The sequence below is a fragment of the Protopterus annectens genome, chromosome 1.part1 (assembly GCF_019279795.1).
Source record: "Protopterus annectens isolate FY-2018-M chromosome 1.part1, PAN1.0, whole genome shotgun sequence".
Lineage (NCBI taxonomy): Eukaryota > Metazoa > Chordata > Ceratodontiformes > Protopteridae > Protopterus > Protopterus annectens.
Window position 1 is genome coordinate 1317196381 of NC_056726.1, and position 19827 is coordinate 1317216207.

The window sequence follows — 19827 nt, forward strand, 5'->3', positions numbered from 1 at the left end:
AGTGGTGTATTAAAAGTGTTAACTGGTCACCCGGCCCCCCTGACCTAGGGCAAAAAGGGGGGTAAACCTACATGCCTGGTGCGGAGCTCGGTGGAGACGTCCCACTCCTAAATATAACAATGCCAGTGTGGGAGAACTAAGCCTGCGAAAGCTAGGAGGCAATGTGACTTTAGAAAAAGGGGTGTAATACCAAGTCTGTTGTACCGTTCCAGACTGAATAAATGGATGTGTTCCCATTCAGCCATAAACAGGTTGGCGTAGCTATTGGCACATGAAGTGCCCATAGCTACGCCATTCTTCTGTAAATAATATTCGCCCTCAAAGTAAAAAACATTAGATTCTAGTATTAATTCAAGAAAAAACATAACTAGCTCAATCTTATTTTCAGTCATCTCTGAGTTGCGTTTCAAATAGTCACTTACCATCTCTATGCCTTCTGTGTTTGGAATAACTGTGAACAGAGATTGCACGTCCATGGTAACAAAAATAAAATCCTTATCTAATGGCATATTACTTAAAGACTCATTCAAATCTATAAGAAATTGTTTGGTGTCTCTTAGAATATACACATTCTTATCCACTAGGGGTCTAAGTTGATTTTCCACATAGATGGAAAGTGGTTCAGTGGACCACCCTCTACCAGCCACTATCGGTCTATATGGGGGGGTTATCCAAACTTTTGTGGATTTTGGGCAGTCCATGAAGGATTGGTATTAACGGATGCTGTACAAACATATAATCATATAATTGTTAATCAATAATATCTGCTGTACGGAGATCTTGTAAGTTATGCTGAATCCTATGCACAATATTGTCAACCATATCCTTATCTATGTGCATGTAATGTACATCATCAGTCAACATTAATCTCATTCCATTAACATATTGCTCCTTGTCCATTAACACTACCCCTCCCCCCTTATCTGCAGGTCTAATAGTTAGTGACTGGTCATTCATAAGTCTCTTCAACGAAGCCCTCTGCTCATAGGACAAATTCTGTCTATTCCTAGTGTTCTTATTAGCACCATTTTCATAGATCTTAGACAATTCATTTTCTACTAGCCTGCTATACGTAGCTACTAAAGGATGTAAGGGAGGTACAAAAACACTAGGTTTTTTAAGCTCCTTTCTTGATTGTAAGTTTTGACCATCAGAAAATATTTTAAAAGACAAATTACGAATAAAAAGCTTAAAATCTCTGGTCACTCCAAGGCAAGTACAAGTATGACTCAGTCATTGTCCATGCTGGTGTGAATGACCTGAGACGTACCTCCCTGGGCTACATGAAAAGAGACATAGAGGAGCTCTCTGAGCATGTAGCCCAGGCCGGTATGACCCTGACCTTGAGTAGCATCTTACCCTCACCAAGAATGATGCCACAATATGAAGACAAGATGATCAATTTCAACAATTGGCTTAAGTGTTGGTGTCATTCAAAGGGGATCCAATGCCTGTCAGCCTGGGATGACATGCTCGACAAGCCACGATGCTTCGCTAGGGACGGCTTGCACCTGTCACCCCTGGGCTGTCGGATATTGGCAAAGGCTCTTGCTACCCCCATAGTGCCTTTTTTAGGCAAGGCTCAAAAGACAAACCCACCTCCATAGGTATCTCAAGGGATAAGAAACTAAGAGTAATGCTACTCAACGCCAGAAGTCTAAACCTCAAGATGCACGCACTCGAAACTCTCCTTAGCATGGAGAACATCGATATCTGTGCAGTAACAGAAACCTGGTTCAAGGCTCCCGAGAGCACCCCAGCACTACCAGGTTGGTGGCACAGCACGAAGCATCAGAGACTATCCATGTGCAACTAACTGTGGTAAAACTGCCTTCCAGTTTATAGCCTGCTACAGACCACCCTCCCAAACACAGGAACCCCACTTGGCCTTCCTGAGAATACTGGAAAATATGAAGGTCTCTCCAAACACCATTATATTGGGCGACTTCAACTACCCAAACATAGACTGGGAGCATTACTCTAGCTCCAACACCCTAGCCCTAAGGTTCCTAGAATTTATAAACTCAAATGCTATGGAACAACTTGTTACCACTCCCACAAGAGGGGAAAACATACTGGACCTGATCATCACCAACATGGGGACACTATGCTCCAGACCAGAAGTGTATCCCTCACTGGTAAGATCAGACCATAAACTAATCTCACTGGATATTCACATCCCGACCCCACCCCTGCCCAGAAAACCACAGTGAAAACTTCTAAAGCAATTTCACACGCCAAAACCGAGGCGAAATCCTTCAAAGCCCCCGGCCTGTGGAAAATACGCCCAGACCGCAGAATCCTTTATAAACGATTCTATGAACACCTTCAGGAATGCATGGATCATGCAATCCCAAATAAAACCAAGACCCAATCCTCCAAAGGCAGACGTCCTGTCTGGTGGACCCCAGCCATAAACAAACTATACAATAGAAGGAGGAAGCTACTACATGATAGAGCAAAATCCCAAAAAGGGAAGGCATCTCTGATCAGTATTAGCAAAAACTACGGGCACTCATAAAATCGCCTAAGGCCAGCTTCGAGAGAAAATTGCACAGGACACTAAGGATAATCACAAGGCTTTTAGTTATGTTAGGAACCTGGGTGAATTCCCAGATATGCTCAGAATTAGTTCCAAATGACAAAAATACACCGAGCCCACAGACATTGCCAACATCCTAGCTGACAGGTTCAGTGCAAACTTCTCCCCTCCCACCAAAAGGACAAATATCTATCCCAACAGAGTGCTGCCCCTGACATCTCAGATGCTCAGGTAAGAGCCGCCTCCAAAGCAAAAACACAGCATCAATGGGACCAGATGGTGTCCCGGCTGCGCCCCTACATGAACTCCAAGAAGAGCTAAACCCAAACATAAAACTACTGTTCAATCTTAGCCTTACTACAGGATATGTACCCAAAGAGTGGCGTGACAGCAACAGTGGTCCCTCTCCACAAAGGTGGTGCCTCAACGGATCCTGGAAACTATCGCCCCATAAGCCTGACTAGCTTGGTCTGCAAAGCTATGGAATGGATCATCATGGACCTCATAAATAAAGATATTGGGGACCTACAGACACTGGATCCTACCCAGTTTGGCTTTGTTAAGGGCAGATCCTGCCTCTTAAACCTGGTTGATTTCTTTGAAACAGTCACCAAGGCCATTGACGAGGGGAAGGTGGTCCACACAGCCTACCTGGACCTCGCAAAAGCCTTCGATACAATACTCCACTGGCATTATAGATAAGCTCACCAGCTTAAATATAAACCCCTATGTCACTAGATGGGTTGCAAACTGGCTCAAGGACAGAACCCACTTGGTTAGAATAGCTGGAGCCATGTCAGACTCTAAACCAGTTACAAGTGGCGTCCCACAAGGCTCAGTCTTGGGACCTCTCTTGTTCGGTATATATTTCTCGGAGGTACAGGCCCACATGGAAGGACTGTGGCTGACCAAGTTCGCAGATGACTGCAAACTGGGCACCATAATAGACTCTCCAGCTGACACAAACATCCTCCAAAAGGGCCTCATAGAAACAGACAGCTGGTGCCAGAGCCATGGCCTCAAGCTAAATGCCAAAAAGTGTATAGTCATCCCCTTTGGCAAAACAGTGCCCACAAATTACCACATAGGTGGTAATCCATTAAGTACAGAAGAAGTAATTAGAGACCTGGGGACCCAAGTTGATAGCAATCTCTCATTTGACAACCACGTGGCCAAAGTGGTTAGAAAAACATTTTATATAGCCCACCTAATCATGAAGTGATTCACATCTAGATCAGGGAGGTCATCGCCTCTTTACTCATCCCTCATCAGGCCCATAATTGAGTACAATGCCCCTTTGGGATGTACCTTACCAGACACCTGCAGCAACTGGAAAGACCCCAAAAGTACCTCACCAAGAGGATCAAGGGGCTCAAACAGATGCCGTATGCTGCCCGGTTAAAGAAACTACAGCTCTACTCAGTGGCATACCGCCTGCTCAGAGGCGATCTGTGCCTGACTTATAAAGCCATGTCCAACCCGAATTAATGGACATGCTGCACCTCAGAAAATCCAAATCCCATCGAAGCTACGCCGAGGGACTTAAACCTCAGCACTGAAATAAATAGGACATGCTGGAGGGACAGATTCATAACCCAGAGGTTCTCTCACTCTGGAATAAAATCCCAGTCCAGGTTAGGCAGAGTCCTCATTGACTCTCTTCAAGAGGAATCTTGATGAGTGGATGGGAGATCGAGGGTTTACCCCGGTATCACTTCTGTGTCACTGTTAGACAGAAGCGCAGTATACTAACCTCGAAAAAGGGCATAGCAAAATTAATTTAAAATGGGTGGCGAAAGCCATACACACTCTGGCTAGGCTTATAAATGCCCTAGGGCAGATAGCCTAGTATGAACCTATGAACCTATATATATATATGTGTGTGTGTATTTATATATATATATATATATATATATATCTGTATGTGTGTGTATTTACATATATAAATATATATATATATATATATATATATATATATATGTGTGTGTGTATATATATATATATATCGACAGGCCACAATGCTTCGCTAGGGACGGCTTGCACCCGTCACCCCTGGGCTTTCGGATATTGGCAAAGGCTCTTGCTACCCCCATAGTGCCTTTTTTAGGCAAGGCTGAAAAGACAAACCCGCCTCCATAGGTATCACAAGGGATAAGAAACTAAGAGTAATGCTACTCAACGCCAGAAGTCTAAACCTCAAGATGCACGCACTAGAAACTCTCCTTAGCATGGAGAACATCGATATCTGTGCAGTAACAGAAACCTGGTTCAGGGCTCCCGAGAGCACCCCAGCACTACCAGGTTATACCTCATACCATGCTTTTCGGCCCCAAAACTTGGACCGAACCACAAAAGGAGGGGGAGTATCGATATTCATCAAAGATACCCACACCTCCAGGTTGGTGGCAAAGCACGAAGCATCAGAGACTATCTATGTGCAACTAACAGTGGGTAAAACTGCCTTCCAGTTTATAGCGTGCTACAGACCACCCTCCCAAACCCAGGAACCCCACTCGGCCTTCCTGAGAACACTGGAAAATATGAAGGTCTCTCCAGACACCATTATATTGGGCAACTTCAACTACCCAAACATAGACTGGGAGCATTACTCTAGCTCCAACACCCTAGCCCAAAGGTTCCTAGAATTTATAAACTCAAATGCTATGGAACAACTTGTTACCACTCCGACAAGAGGGGAAAACATACTGGACCTGATCATCACCAACATGGGGACTCTATCCTCCAGACCAGAAGTGTATCCCTCACTGGTAAGATCAGACCATAAACTAATCTCACTGGATATTCACATCCCGACCCCACCCCTGCCCAGAAAACCACAGTGAAAAACTTCTAAAGCAAATTTTACACTCCTCAAAACTGAGGTGGAATCCATCTAAGCCCCCGGGCCTGTGGAAAATACAGGGCAGACCGCAGAATCCTTTATAAACGATTCTATGAACACCTTCAGGAATGCATGGATCATGCTCCCAAATAAAACCAAGACCCAATCCTCCAAAGGCAGACGCCCTGTCTGGTGGACCCCAGCCATAAACAAACTATACAGTAGAAGGAGGAAGCTACTAAATGATAAAGCAAAATCCCAAAAAGGGAAGGCATCACTGATCAGTATTAGCAAAAAACTACGGGCACACATAAAATTGTCTAAGGCCAGCTTCGAGAGAAAATTGCACAGGACACTAAGGATAATCACAAGGCTTTCTTTAGTTATGTTAGGAACCTGGGTGGTAATTCCCAGATATGCTCAGAATTAGTCCAAAATGACAAAAAATACACCGAACCCACAGACATTGCCAACATCCTAGCTGACAGGTTCAGCGCAAACTCCCCACCAAAATAGCAAATATCTATCCCAGCAGAGTGCTGCCCCTGACATCTCAGATGCTCAGGTAAGAGCCGCCTCTCCAAAGCAAAAACACAGCATCAATGGGACCAGATGGTGTCCCGGCTGCGCCCCTACATGAACTCAAAGAAGAGCTAAACCCAAACATAAAACTACTGTTCAATCTCAGCCTTACTACAGGATATGTGCCCAAAGAGTGGCGTACAGCAACAGTGGTCCCTCTCCATAAAGGTGGTGCCTCAACGGATCCTGGAAACTATCGCCCCATAAGCCTGACTAGCTTGGTCTGCAAAGCTATGGAAAGGATCATCATGGACCTCATAAATAAAGATATTGGGGACCTACAAACACTGGATCCTACCCAGTTCGGCTTTGTTAAGGGCAGATCCTGCCTCTTAAACCTGGTCGATTTCTTTGAAACAGTCACCAAGGCCATTGACGAGGGGAAGGTGGTTCACACAGCCTACCTGGACCTCGCAAAAGCCTTTGATACAATACCCCACTCGGGCATTATAGATAAGCTCACCAGCTTAAATATAAACCCCTATGTCACTAGATGGATTGCAAACTGGCTCAAGGACAGAACCCACATTGTTAGAATTGCTGGAGCCAAGTCAGACTCCAAACCAGTTACAAGTGGTGTCCCACAAGGCTCAGTCCTGGGACCTCTCTTGTTCGGTATATATTTCTCGGAGGTACAGGCCAACACGGAAGGACTGTGGCTTACCAAGTTCGCAGATGACTGCAAACTGGGTGCCATAATCGACTCTCCAGCCGACACAAGCATCCTTCAAAAGGGCCTCATAGAAACAGACAACTGGTGCCAGTGCCATGGCCTCAAGCTAAATGCCAAAAAGTGTATAGTCATCCCCTTTGGCAAAAGCAAAGTGCCCACAAATTACCACATAGGTGGAAATCCATTAAGTACAGAAGAAGTAATTAGGGACCTGGGGACCCAAGTTGATAGCAATCTCTCATTTGACAACCACGTGGCCAATGTGGTTAGAAAACATTTTATATAGCCCACCTAATCATGAAGGGATTCACATCTAGATCAGGGGAGGTCATCGTGCCTCTTTACTCATCCCTCATCAGGCCCATAATTGAGTACAATGCCCCTTTTGGGATGTACCTTACCAGACACCTGCAGCAACTGGAAAGACCCCAAAAGTACCTCACCAAGAGGATCAAAGGGCTCAAACAGATGCCATATGCTGCCCGGTTAAAGAAACTCCAGCTCTACTCAGTGGCATACCGCCTGTTCAGAGGCGATCTGTGCCTGACGATAAAGCCATGTCCAACCCGAATTAATTGACATGCTGCACCTCAGAAAATCCAAATCCCATCGAGCTACGCGCTCGAGAGACTTGAACCTCAGCACTGAAATAAATAGGACATGCTGGAGGGACAGATTCATAACCCAGAGGCTCCCTTCACTCTGGAATAAAATCCCAGTCCAGGTTAGGCAGAGTCCCTCATTGACTCTCTTCAAGAGGAATCTTGATGAGTGGATGGGAGATCGTAGGTTTACCCCAGGTATCACTTCTGTGTCACTGTTAGATAGAGGCATAGTATACTAACCTCGAAAAAGGGCATAGCAAAATAAATTTAAAATGGGTGGCGAAAGCGAAACACATTCTGGCTAGGCTTATAAATGCCCTAGGGCAGATAGCCTAGTATGAACCTATGAACCTGTCCGTGCCGGTTTGCAGTGAAAGTGCAACAGGTGAGAACATTTTCAAGCTACTCGATGACAATTTGACACAGTATGGCCTGTTGTGGACCAACTGTTTGTCACTGGGTTCCGATAATGCTGCAGTAATGTCTGGAAAACAGCATGGTGTTATTGCTTATGTTAACAAAAAACTTCCATCAGTGTATTTCAGTGGATGCCCGTGCCATCTTCTGCACATAGCAGCAGAGAAAGCTTCAAAGGAACTTCCGGTTTCAGCTGATGAACTCATCGTTGACATTTATTACTTTGTAGACAAGAGCAGTAAGCGACAGCAAGAATTGCAAAAGTTTCAGGCTTTATGTAATGTTGAAGTAAGAAAGATCCTGAAGTATGTCAGCACTCGTTGACTGTCATTGGGATTGTGTCTTAGATGCATACTTGAGCAGTGGGAGCCACTTACAGAATACTTCAAGTCCCAGGTCAAGGCACCTACAGTCACAAGTTCAGTGAAATGCAAGGCAGTCACAGACACTGCAAAAACTCCTGAAAATATATCTGCCAAAAACAGTGCACAGTCATCAGTAACAGTCTTGGCAAAGCTGGTCAGAGTGTCACTACAAAGATGGTTAGTAAAGAAAAACAGCATGATTCTGGAGTACCGACAAAACAGGTGGACCATAAAGAACCGCAAAAACCTGGTAAGACAGTATCGGCACCTTCAACGAAACTGCAGTCTCCTGTTGCTGTGATGAAGTCTTCTGATTGCACAGCATCAAAACAAGAAAACAGTACTAGTAGTACTACTGGAAGCCATACAGCCAGTGAAGGTAGACCACAACGTATAAGGCGACTTCTGATATCACCACAGACGAAGCTGTATTGCTTGTTCCTTGACAACATGTTACCAGATTTCGACAATGTCAATGTGAAACTACAGGAACAGAACCCATTAATTCATAAACTGAGAAGAATACTGCTGTCTCTTCTCGAATCATTAGTAGTTTGTTTCATCAAGCCATCAGCAATAGTTGAAGCAACATGTATATCTGGTCTGGCATTTAGTGATCGGTCCATTCAGAATGTCAATGAAGACTTGGTTTGTGGTGGTGCAGTCAGATCACTGATTGCTAAACAAGGTTTGTTGGATGACAGAGACAAACTTGCCTTCTACAAAAGTGTAAGACGTTTCATGGAGACTGCAAGCAAATATATTGTCGACAAGATGCCACTTCAGGATCCTCTTCTGAAACATGCCGAAGTGGTGGACATTGAACTAAGAACATCAGACAGCTTGAGGTTTGCTTCTCTGCTGTACTTTGTAAAGCGATTTCCATGTCTGCTTCCTGAAGGTGGCAACTTGATAAGTTACAACAACAGTTTTTGCTGTATCGGTGTGACAGATCATTGCCAGACAGTGTTCAGAAAGCTGAGAGAGCAGATGTGCAGTGGCATCTTATGGGCCAGCTACAAGATACTCAGTACAAGCCAAAATACGATCTCCTTTCACATGTGATGAAAGGGATTCTGGTGATACCACATAGCAATGCTGACTCTGAAAGAATCTTCAGTCAGGTCTGTCGAAACCAAACTGATTTCAGGCCTAACATGGGGCCAAGACTCTTGTAGTCGATACTGATTGCCAAGACCAACAAATACCATGAAGACCAACACTGCTATTCAACACCTTTCACTGACAAGTTTTTGCGACAGGCAAAACGGGCAACGGTTAAATCACTGGAAGGAGCCTCAAGTACTACTGTTTCATCAGATGGCAAACAGTAACGTTAAGACCGTGCACAACATGTCAGAGAAAGAAAATGAATGTATATAGTTATCAGTGACATTGACTCATTATTAGTGACTCTGTTAGCTGTAAATATGTTTATGCTGTTTATAATGATAAAGTTTGATTGCTGCAAACATCAACATATCACATTTTGTTCTTCCAGTTTTCAAGGGTAAGCAATAAACATAACAAATAGTTGCAGTTGTACATGATAGGGGCAGTATGGAATGGTTGACAGTGCACTTTTTAATATAGATTTGTGTATCTCGTAGCTATTTTACCGACTATTTGCATCCCTTAAAACTGTCAAATATCCTCCCTTATCCTCCCGTATTTTGGAGGCCGGACTCCCTTTTTTCAGTTTCCAGGTTGGCATCACTGCCACTGTGACCAAAGATGCCTCCCTGATAGGGTGGGGAGGGCATTTTCAGGGAAGAACAGCCCAAGGCACATGGGAGAATCATTAGGCTCATCTGCATATCAGTGTCCTAGGGATGAGAGTGGTACTTCTAGCATTGCAGTCCTTTCAAAACGTTCTACCTCTAGGGACTCCTTTCAAAACTTTCTACCTCTAGGGACTATTGCAGTACAGATGGACAAACATGTCAGTGGTCTTGTACATAAACAGGGTGGAAATCAGATCATACCCCTTATGTCGAGAGGCCTTGAGAGTATGGCAGTGGGCAATATCCACCCAGCACTTTCTGATAGCAATGCACATTCCGGGGAGGTCCAATGTGATAGCGGACAAGTTGAGTAGAGCTGTACTGTCTCCTCATGAGGGGTCCCTGAATGAAGTAGTGGAAAGAATATTTCACAGATGGGGCCAGCCTTGCTGTGACCTTTTTGCAACCCCCCACCAACACCAAATGCAGCAACTACTTTGCCCTGATCCCCAACTCGTGAGGTGCCCCAAGGGATGCCCTTGTACACAGTTGGCCTCCGGGACTTATTTATGCCCGCCCCCCCCCCCCCGTTTCCTCTGATACCCAAATTCTTACAGAAAGCCAGCACTCTGGGAAGGGCCATTATTTTAATAGCCCCTTACTGGCCTCGTCAAATTTGGTTCTTCTTTCTGCAGCCTCCTCTACTGGAAGAACCATGGATCCTGGACCCAGTTCCAGTTCTTCTGATACATTCATCAGGGGTTCTTCATCCTGTAATTCATACCCTAATATTGCCAGCTTGGCTGCTGCAGTTCCGCAATTTATCACCTGCAGCACAGAACATCCTAATTTCTTCTCATAAATCTTCTACTAGGAAACTATACCGTAGCAAGTGGAAAAGATTTTCCATATGGGTGTCCGATAATAATTTTGATGCATGTATGGCTTCAATTTCTTCCATTCTAGAGTTTCTGACTAAACTGTTTCATGAAGGAGTGGCTGCAGCAACCCTTAGAGTTCAATTGGCAGCAATCTCTAATTTTCATATTGGTGATCAACAGACTCCCATCATGTCGCATAGACTTTCTAAAGCATTTCTTAAGGGTACTATTCCCTTGAAACCACCTATTAGAACACCATCTGCTCCATGGAATCTCAATTTTGTACTCTCACGGATCATTTTACCCCCCCATTGAACCTGCATCATCCTGTGATTTGAAATACCTATCATGGAAGACTTATTTTCCTAGTAGCTATTACTTCCGCTCATAGAATTTTGGAACTACATGCCTTGTCCATCAAAGCCCCATACTTGATTGCTCATAATGATGGAGTAACACTGAGAACAAATCTTTCATTCCTACCTAAGGTTTGTTCTGAAACAAATCTCAACCAGACTATAGAATTACCTGTGTTTTTTCCTAAATATACAAACAAAATGGAACATATGTTGCACAAACTCGATGTCCGTAGGCAACTTCGATTCTGTTTAGACAGGACTAAGGACTTCAGAAAATCGGATCAACTTTTTGTCTACTTTTCAGATTCAAAGAAGGGTACTCCAGTGGTGAAAACCACTTTATCAAAATGGTTGTCAGATTGTATTTCTTTCACATACAACTCTTCGCAGATGACATTAAATCATAAAGTCAAGGCTCACTCAACCAGGGCAATTTCCATTTTTTCAGCCTTTCTGGCACGGCTGCCTATAGATGCCATTTGTGCATCAGCCACATGGTCCTCACCTCATACCTTTATCACTCATTACAAATTGGATAAGGCTTCTAGGGACAGAGCTTGCTTTGGTTCTATGATTCTGAGTAATATACTGCCATGAGCCACCCAAGGAGATGTTGCTTGGGACGCTTACCCATCAGTGAGAATGAAGGCGAGTTAGAACAACTTCACATAAAGAAGTTATGTACTTACCGTAATGTTCCATGTGTGTTGTTCATCCCACCTTCATTCTTATGTCCCACCCACCGACCCCTTACCTTTAAAGTCTTGCGGTCCGGGAAGTTCCAACAACAAGTCTTAGTGATACTTTATCCTTATCTGTGGTACTCGTATTTCAATGCCTATAGTCTTTAGTTATCAGTATGATTGGGCAAACAAGATCTGAGGGAAGCACTATTGCATAATGGGATAGGGAATAGGCCACGAGCTGTTTGAAGCTTTAGCATTTGGCCCGGCTCCGAACCCATCAGTGAGAATGAAGGCGAGATCAACAACTCATATGGAGCATTATGGTAAGTACATAACTTCTTTTTTAAGCTTCCAGGCCAGAGTGCCCCCCCCCCCTGGACCTGGAGCCCTAGGCGACTGCCTATGTCGCCTACTGCTGGATCTGGCTCTGAGTAAGAAATACTGTAACAATGATCTATTTGAGAATCACACAGCATGGTATATTACCTACACAGTTTTGGGCTATTTTGCAACCTCACTGCCATCTTTTTCATTCTCGTTAGTACAGCATTCATAATCCCACTGTGTTCTCCAGCAAAGCTGAGAAACCAGTATATTGTAAAGTTCCATGTTTCGATGGGGGGGGGGGGTTGGAGGCTGCTAGCAGACCTTGACTTGGGGGTATATCTGTGTATCTGTGTACCCCTGATCTCTATACTGTGAATAAGGTCGTGTTTTTTTCTGTAGGCAATGCCATTGCTTATGAGATCAGCAATATAGAATGCCCTTCTTACTACTGTGCGGACATGGTGATCAAAGGTAAGGTTGCTGTTAACCTGTGTTCCCAGGTCTCTCACCACTGAGCATGTACTTAGGTAATTTCTATTGATGTGGTGGTTAGCAGGAACATTGCTCTTAACAAAAAGGATGATACATTTTTTCGTTGAATTTAACAATCGTTTGTTTTGGTAAGACCCTCTTGTAGGATGTTGACATTGTTTGTAGATCTTGTGACCTCTCCCAATAGCAGTCATCAGCAATCTTTGTCAGCCAAAGACCTATAGTTTTTGCTTGTACTTTGAAATTGTTTTTAAACAGTAGAGGTCCCAGGACTGATCCTTGTAGAACACCACTGGTTACAGGTCTGCTGTTTGGAGGTGGATTCCCCTATTTTGACTATATAGGTTCTATCAGTGAGCCAGTTAGTGACCCAGCTAATGATACAAGGGTTAATACCTAGCTGTGTGAATTTGTCAATGATGCCTGAGTGAGGGATAGTGTCAAAACTTTTAGCTAAGTCTAGGTAGGCTGTATGCACAGATTTCCCCTTGTCCAGGACCTTGTTGACAGTCTTGAAGTCCACCAGGTTTGAGGCATGATCTCCCTTTGACAGATTCAAACTGAGTAGAGTCAAGTGTTTGGGGATTTACCTATATCTTTGTTGATAAAGTCCATGATAATTCACTCCATGGCCTTGCAGATAAGGCTAGACCGGCTATAATAGGTCTGTAGTTCCAGGCATCAGTGGGAGCACTACCTTTGTGCAAGGGGATAATGTCGGTTTTCCTTGCAGTTGGGGTGAAGACTATGATTGAAGAGGGTACCCATAGGTGTTCTGTTTCTTGTTGGAGCCAATGTAGGTTACAGCCTGGGATGTTAATCAGGTCCAATAGCTGTTGTGTTTTTGGCCTTGGAGAGGGTGTTTTCAACCTTCCCTTTAGCGATGCAAGGTATTAGGGGGACATTGTGGGGTATGTGTGGCAGGGACAGGGGAGTGAAGTTTTCACAGAACCGGTTGGCCAACAGGTTAGCTATGTCCAAAGGCTCAGTATATGTGGTATCCTTAACTACCAGTTTGGCACAAATCTGGGCCTTTCCTTTTAGATTACAGATGTAACAAATGAATGCCTTGTGGTTGTCCTTAGTTGAAGAAGCTAATTTGGATTCAAGGTTTGCTTTGGAGGACTTCACAAGAAATCTTGTTTGCTTGTTTAAGCTGCAGAGGCAATGTTTACTGTTTAGGGCTCACTCCCTCTTACTCAAAAAAAAACCTAAAGGGGAAATATCTTGTGTGGCAGCAGCTGGTAAGCATGTTTTTTATCCTAAGCTTTTTGTAGAAATATAAATATCCTGGCTTGTAACTTCTTCAGACTTTGTACAACTGCTGTAGGATGAGTTAAATCTCTGAGGGCAGTGTTATATCTCCGGTAATGTGATAATTTTTTTTTTTTTTTTTTTTATGGCGGGTGTCATACTTGTTTACTTTCCTCTCATTACTTCTAAGACAGTTTATGTTTTATGCTGATAATGGATGTGCTTTTTCATTATGTGGTGTAAAAGAACAGATAGTGAATTATGTAGAACTTTACTTTAGGAGTAACAGTTTCTAGAGGCAAGTTTGAGTTCATAAACCGCACTGAGTTATGATCCTTTAAAGATTTACTGTTATGAGATGTCAACTGTTTTCTCCCTTTGCCAAGTGATTGAAGGTGGCAATTCTTATGAGCATTTCCAAATATTTTGCAATTAATGTGTAATTTATTCTCTCTCTCTTTCTCTCACACTAGTGGACAGAAGAGTATACTGACCAGTTGGATGGAAGTTGTCCATCAAAAGGAAGGAGATCACCTAAAGAGTACCTTCAGGTATAAATTTAATTGGTTTCATTTATCCAATGTTTTGCACTATTGCCCTTTTCTTTTTTCTAAGCAATATGCAATGTCTTAATTCACAACTGTTCCCAAGTAAGTATATAGCTTTAAATATTGGTATTTCAACTTGCAATATGTTAAGATTTGTAGTTTTTTATGTAAATCATATTGATCACTGTTGCAGTAGCCTTAGTTTTATGGGTGATATCTGCCAAGGAATCAAACAGGAGGCCAGCTTCCAAAGCTTCAGGGTACCTTCTACATGCCCAAACTCTCAGGCAGTTTGAGCTGAGCTGAGTAAAAGACAAGCTTGGGTGTGAAACCCTTCAGACCTTTACTAATGCCAAGTAGTACATGCTTCTGAAGCTTTCGAAGATCAACAGTTGGCTTGTGTGGTTTCATTGCTCGGCAGAATAAGATCCCTTTGGGAAGAGAAAATTTCCATTTTCTTATGTTCTGCTGTCTTATTTTAAGGCTAGGTATGTTGTGTTTTAATGGACTGTCAAGAGGCTGTACAAGTACTTTTAAATGGAACACTCATATTTCCTGTCAGTAAAGTGATTTTTACTATTTTTTTCTGTCAAGAAAGTAACGTGTAGACTGGTAGTGTTTATACCGGCATTTGCTGCTCCTCTTCCCTGGAAAAGAGGCATCCATCATTTTTGGTTTGATCATAGAACATACTAGTAACACAGGCAGTCCTTCCAGCTGCAAAAAGAAAAAAAATAAACAGCTTTTGCCACCACAGCAGGCTAGCACTTTGCCTCAGTTAGCAGTTGGGTGCCTCTGTTGTGGACATTTTTTGTACCTCAGACCACTCATCTTTTACCGCAGATCTGTCTGGTGTAGCACCTACAACCACTGTGGACAGAGGGTTAACCATGTCCTCTGTGGCTGATAGGGTCTCATCAGTGGGCAAGGCACAGCCACTCTTCTCAGTCCTGGGGAAAGGGAACAGGAAAGATTTCCCTGTTGTCAGAATGCTGTACACATCCATGCGGAAGCTGCTGCCATTAGTAACACGGTTGACCCCATTTTCCCTGTCAAAAAGAAACCGAGAAAACCAGGCATATATCTACTCCTTACATTTCTTGGATAGAAATAGCTTACTGAGTCTGGTTAGGGTTTAATTCAGGATATTGATCCTTCTTGTAAACTAGTTTCTGGTAAAAGTAAGAGGGATTCTTCTTTTCCTGAAGAGATTTAGTAGTCTGTATCTGAACAGGAAGATGCAAAGATGGATACAGTTTTTTTTTTCCCTCAGATTTCTGATTCAGACACAGAGCTCAGTTTATGATTCTACCTGTGGGGGGGGGGGTCTCTTTCTCTAAACCTGTTGCTATAATGTACCAGTGTTTTCAGTAGGAGTAAAATGAAGATGTTCATCGTGTTTCACTGTTGCAGTCATTACACTTGGGTTATCCTGCTGGCAGGCTACCCGCAGTCGACCTGAATTCCAAAGTCCTGGTCTGGCGTCAGTTGCTGTCGCCTCTTCCCTGACATCAGTGCACCAGGGGTATAAAAGATGCAGCCGATGCCATTTTCTTCAGTCTTTCTTGCCGTACGGTGCCCGAAGCAAAGCAGTTTGCAAGTGCCGGTCGGCCGACTCCTGAGATTTTCGAAATCGAATTTCAGATCCGAAGTCTTCAATAAAGCTAAGTACCCCATTGGGGAAACTTTTTTCTTGCTCCAGACCGATGTCAGAAAAAGTTAACAAATGTATTTCTTGTGGGAAGCAAATACCTCATAAGGATTTCCACTCTTACTGTATTCCTTGCTTAGGCCCTGCCCACGATGTTGCTAGTTGTCGGTTTTGTGCTAGATTTAACCAACACACTATTAAGCGTCTGTACGATTTTGCTTTTCATTATTTTGGCAGAAGGTTTAACTACATAATGCCATCGGAACAACCGACGACCAGAATTCATAAAAAACACAAGGATAAAGACAAGGACAAGTATCCGAGATCCAAAACCGACGACGAAGCCTCTTCTAGGCCAGTCGCCAGTTTGCCGGTGCTCAGTGAGGTGCTTTCGCAGCCCCGACTCCCGCTACCTCCGAGCCACAGGCTGCCTCCGACTCCCACGTGGAGACAGCTAGGCCTCTGGATACTCAAGGTATTGGTCCTTTGGAAATTATTCCCTCAGATGGGTCCAGAGCCGCTGAGCAGGCATCGGCTTCTGAGGGTGTCTTCAGACCTACACAACTTTATATAAAGCCTACTTCAGCATCCAAGACAAAGTCTAAAACAGTTTTAAAGACAAGGAAACCAGTACAGCATTCTCCAGGACAGGCTTCTATGCCTAAGAAACAGATGCTCAAAATGGCCGAAGACCTAATTACTTTGATCAGGGGTACCCATCCCCCTCCTGATAAGAGGCCTAGGCAAGACACTGAATATGATTCCTCTGATCAGGTTTCCATTTCCTCTGATTCCTCTTCTGATCAGGGATATTCTGTTCCTCCCTATGAGGATTCTGATGCTGAAGATTCTATTCCTTTAGCTTCTCCTCCTGAGGACTATTCTTTTGGGGAAACCCTGCATACCATGAGGGAGCATTTCCATTGGGAGAGCCAGGATTATTCCGATTCTAAGAAAAGACTTCGAGACTTTCTTTTACTTCCACAGCACAGACCTCTTGCAATTCCCCCTGTTCTAGACATAGTAGATGATGTTTTCTCAGAGTCCGGCCTGTCTCCAGACTCTCTACCTTCTGCCCCTGTTAAGTCGGACAGATTCTACAGGGTCCCAGACACCCATAAATTTCTTTACAAAAACCCTGCTGCTGACCCAGAAACTATCTCACATGGTCCCAAAGGGGTCAAGGCTGCTTCTGCCAAAAACCCTGTCCCCTCAGACAGAGATTCTAGGGCTTTGGACAGATGGGAGAAAAAAGTTTACACTTCTGCTACCTTGGCTGTAAGGGCTTTAAATTGTCAGTTTCATATACTCAAATATCAGCAATACTTAATGTCTTTGTTAAAACAAAAAATGTTGACAAATTCTGAATGTACTGAGAACAAAGATTTGCAAGATTTATTGCATGCAGCTGAACAAGTGGGAAAACATACTTTGCAATGTGGCTACGATTCACTGGAGGCCTCATGCAAGGCCGCTGTTACAGGTTCTGTTATTAGAAGGCATGCTTGGTTAAAGGAACAGAATCTGCCTGATCATGTTAAAGCAAAATTATTGGATGCTCCATTACAGCATGATACTTTGTTCGGTGTTAAGAGAGGAGGTGTTAAAGAAAATGGAGGATAAGGCAAAATCTATGCAGACAGTAAAGGATTTCTTACAGGTACAGCCACCCAGATTTAGCAGGAACTGGCCCTCTAAGAATTGGTCCTTTCCAGTGTCAGACAGACCACAAAGAGGCAGATTCAGACGCCCTAGAGGCAGGCAACAGCCCCAGGGCTCATACAGGCCCAAACAATGGGGTGCTTCTACCTCCAAAAGCGGAGAAGACAAATCACAACCTTATAGAAAACAGTCCCAATGACTTCCCTCTGCCAATGCCAAGCAGTTCTTTTTTGGCAGCACCCTTAGGGGGAAAGCTAGCACTTTTCTCACAAAACTGGCACAAGATCACCCAGGACAAATGGGTCTTAAATATAGTCTCTCAGGGCTACAGGTTCCACTTTCACACCCTTCCAAAGGCAAAAGGTATGCCAGACCTGCCACCCAATCAATGGCAAGAGGCACAAAAACAAGTTTCATCTCTCATGGACATGGGGGCTATTCAGCCAGTGCCACAACAAGAGCAGGGACAAGGATTTTACTCAAGACTTTTCTTAGTACCAAGAACGGACAAAGCCTGGAGACCAATTCTGGACCTGTCTATTCTAAATACTTTTCTGGACGTCCCAAAATTCAAAATGTTGACTCTACAGCAGCTTCTGCCCATGCTGGACAAGAAGGCTTGGCTTGTAACTTTGGACCTCAGAGGCATACCTGCATGTCCCAATCAGACAATCTTGCAGAAGATACCTCAGATTCATAGCTGGCTCAATGCACTACCAATTCTCTGCACTGCCCTTTGGCTTATCTGCTACACCCAGGGTCTTCACAAAATGCCTGGCACCAGTAATTGCATTTTGCAGACAAAGGAATTGAAATATACCCCTACTTGGATGACTGCCTTATTCAAGCAAAGGACAAAGATATTCTACTACAGCATCTGGCGTTTGTAAAAAGATTACTAATTTGCCTAGGGTACACAGTTAACGAAAAGAAATCAAAATTAGTGCCCTCTCAAGAGATAATATTCCTGGGTGCAAACTTAAATACAACTGCCCAGATGGCTTATCTCACGCCAGACAAACAAAGGCATCTGACTTCTTACTTCAAAGACATGGCAACAAAGACCCAGTTATCTGCAAGAAAAATTCTGCAGGCTCTGGGCTACATGGCATCCTGCATTCTACTAATTCCATATGCAAGACTGCATATGAGGAAACTACAGTGGTATCTAAAAAGTGTTTGGACTCAACATTGCCACAGCCTGGAAACAGTAATTACTCTCATTCCCTGCCTGCAACAGGAATTTCTATGGTGGGCACAGGCCTGTCACCACAACAAGGGACAGCCATTCACCTTACCCACTGCCAGGCAGACACTAACAACAGATGCATCAGATTATGCCTGGGGGGTACACATGGCAGAAAAATGTATTCAGGGCACATGGCCCACAAACCAAATGCATCTTCATATCAATCAAAAAGAGATGCTAGCTGTACAAAATGCCCTGATAGCCTTCAAGGACCTACTTCATCCAGGGCAACGACTGATAAAGACGGACAATACTACAGTCATGTGGTACATAAACAAGCAAGGGGGGCACACATTCCTACCCCCTCTGCAGGCAAGCCATGACTTTGTGGAACACAGCATTGACTTATCAAGTACATCTGCAAGCACAATTCCTGCCAGGAAAGACAAATACTTTGGCAGAGGAACTAAGCAGAAACCTCATGGATCCTCACGAGTGGAAACTGGATCCACAAATCTTCAACATGATAACAGGGAAATGGGGATGCCCAGACATAGATCTATTCGCCTCCCCTCACAACTGCCAGCTACAGAGATTCTGCACTCGGACTTATCACAAGCAAGCATGGAAAGTGGACGCCCTTTCATTCAGCTGGAAAGCTCTTACAGTATATGCCTTCCCTCCTCTGCCTCTCCTCTCCAAGTTACTCCTAAAGGTCAGACAAGAGAAGCCAAAAATGATACTGATTGCCCAGACTGGCCACGCCAGCACTAGTACCCAATCCTAAAGAGCTTGTCTCAAGGCCCAGCCTTGGCATTGCCTCTAATACCTCATTTGCTGACCCAACAGAACAATCAGATCCTGCACAGCCAACTCAGAACCCTAAATCTGGCTGCATGGCGGATAATGTAATCTTTCAGAACACACACCTCTCTCTAAAGCAGTTATGGATGTTATTTTGGAGGCCAGGAGGCCCAGCACCAGAAAATCTTATGCAGACAAATGGAAGAGATTCTGTGCTTGGAACC

The 19827-nt window shown here is 43.9% G+C and overlaps 1 protein-coding gene across 1 annotated transcript in view; it reads left to right on the top strand.

Moving 5' to 3' along the window:
• Window positions 1-19827, top strand: part of CTIF (cap binding complex dependent translation initiation factor) — a 2147727-nt gene that overhangs the window by 429969 nt on the left and 1697931 nt on the right. Inside the window, exon 4 of the mRNA XM_044081751.1 lies at window positions 14223-14300. Within this exon, the coding sequence (XP_043937686.1) occupies window positions 14223-14300 (78 nt within the window). The remainder of the gene's footprint in view (window positions 1-14222; window positions 14301-19827) is intronic.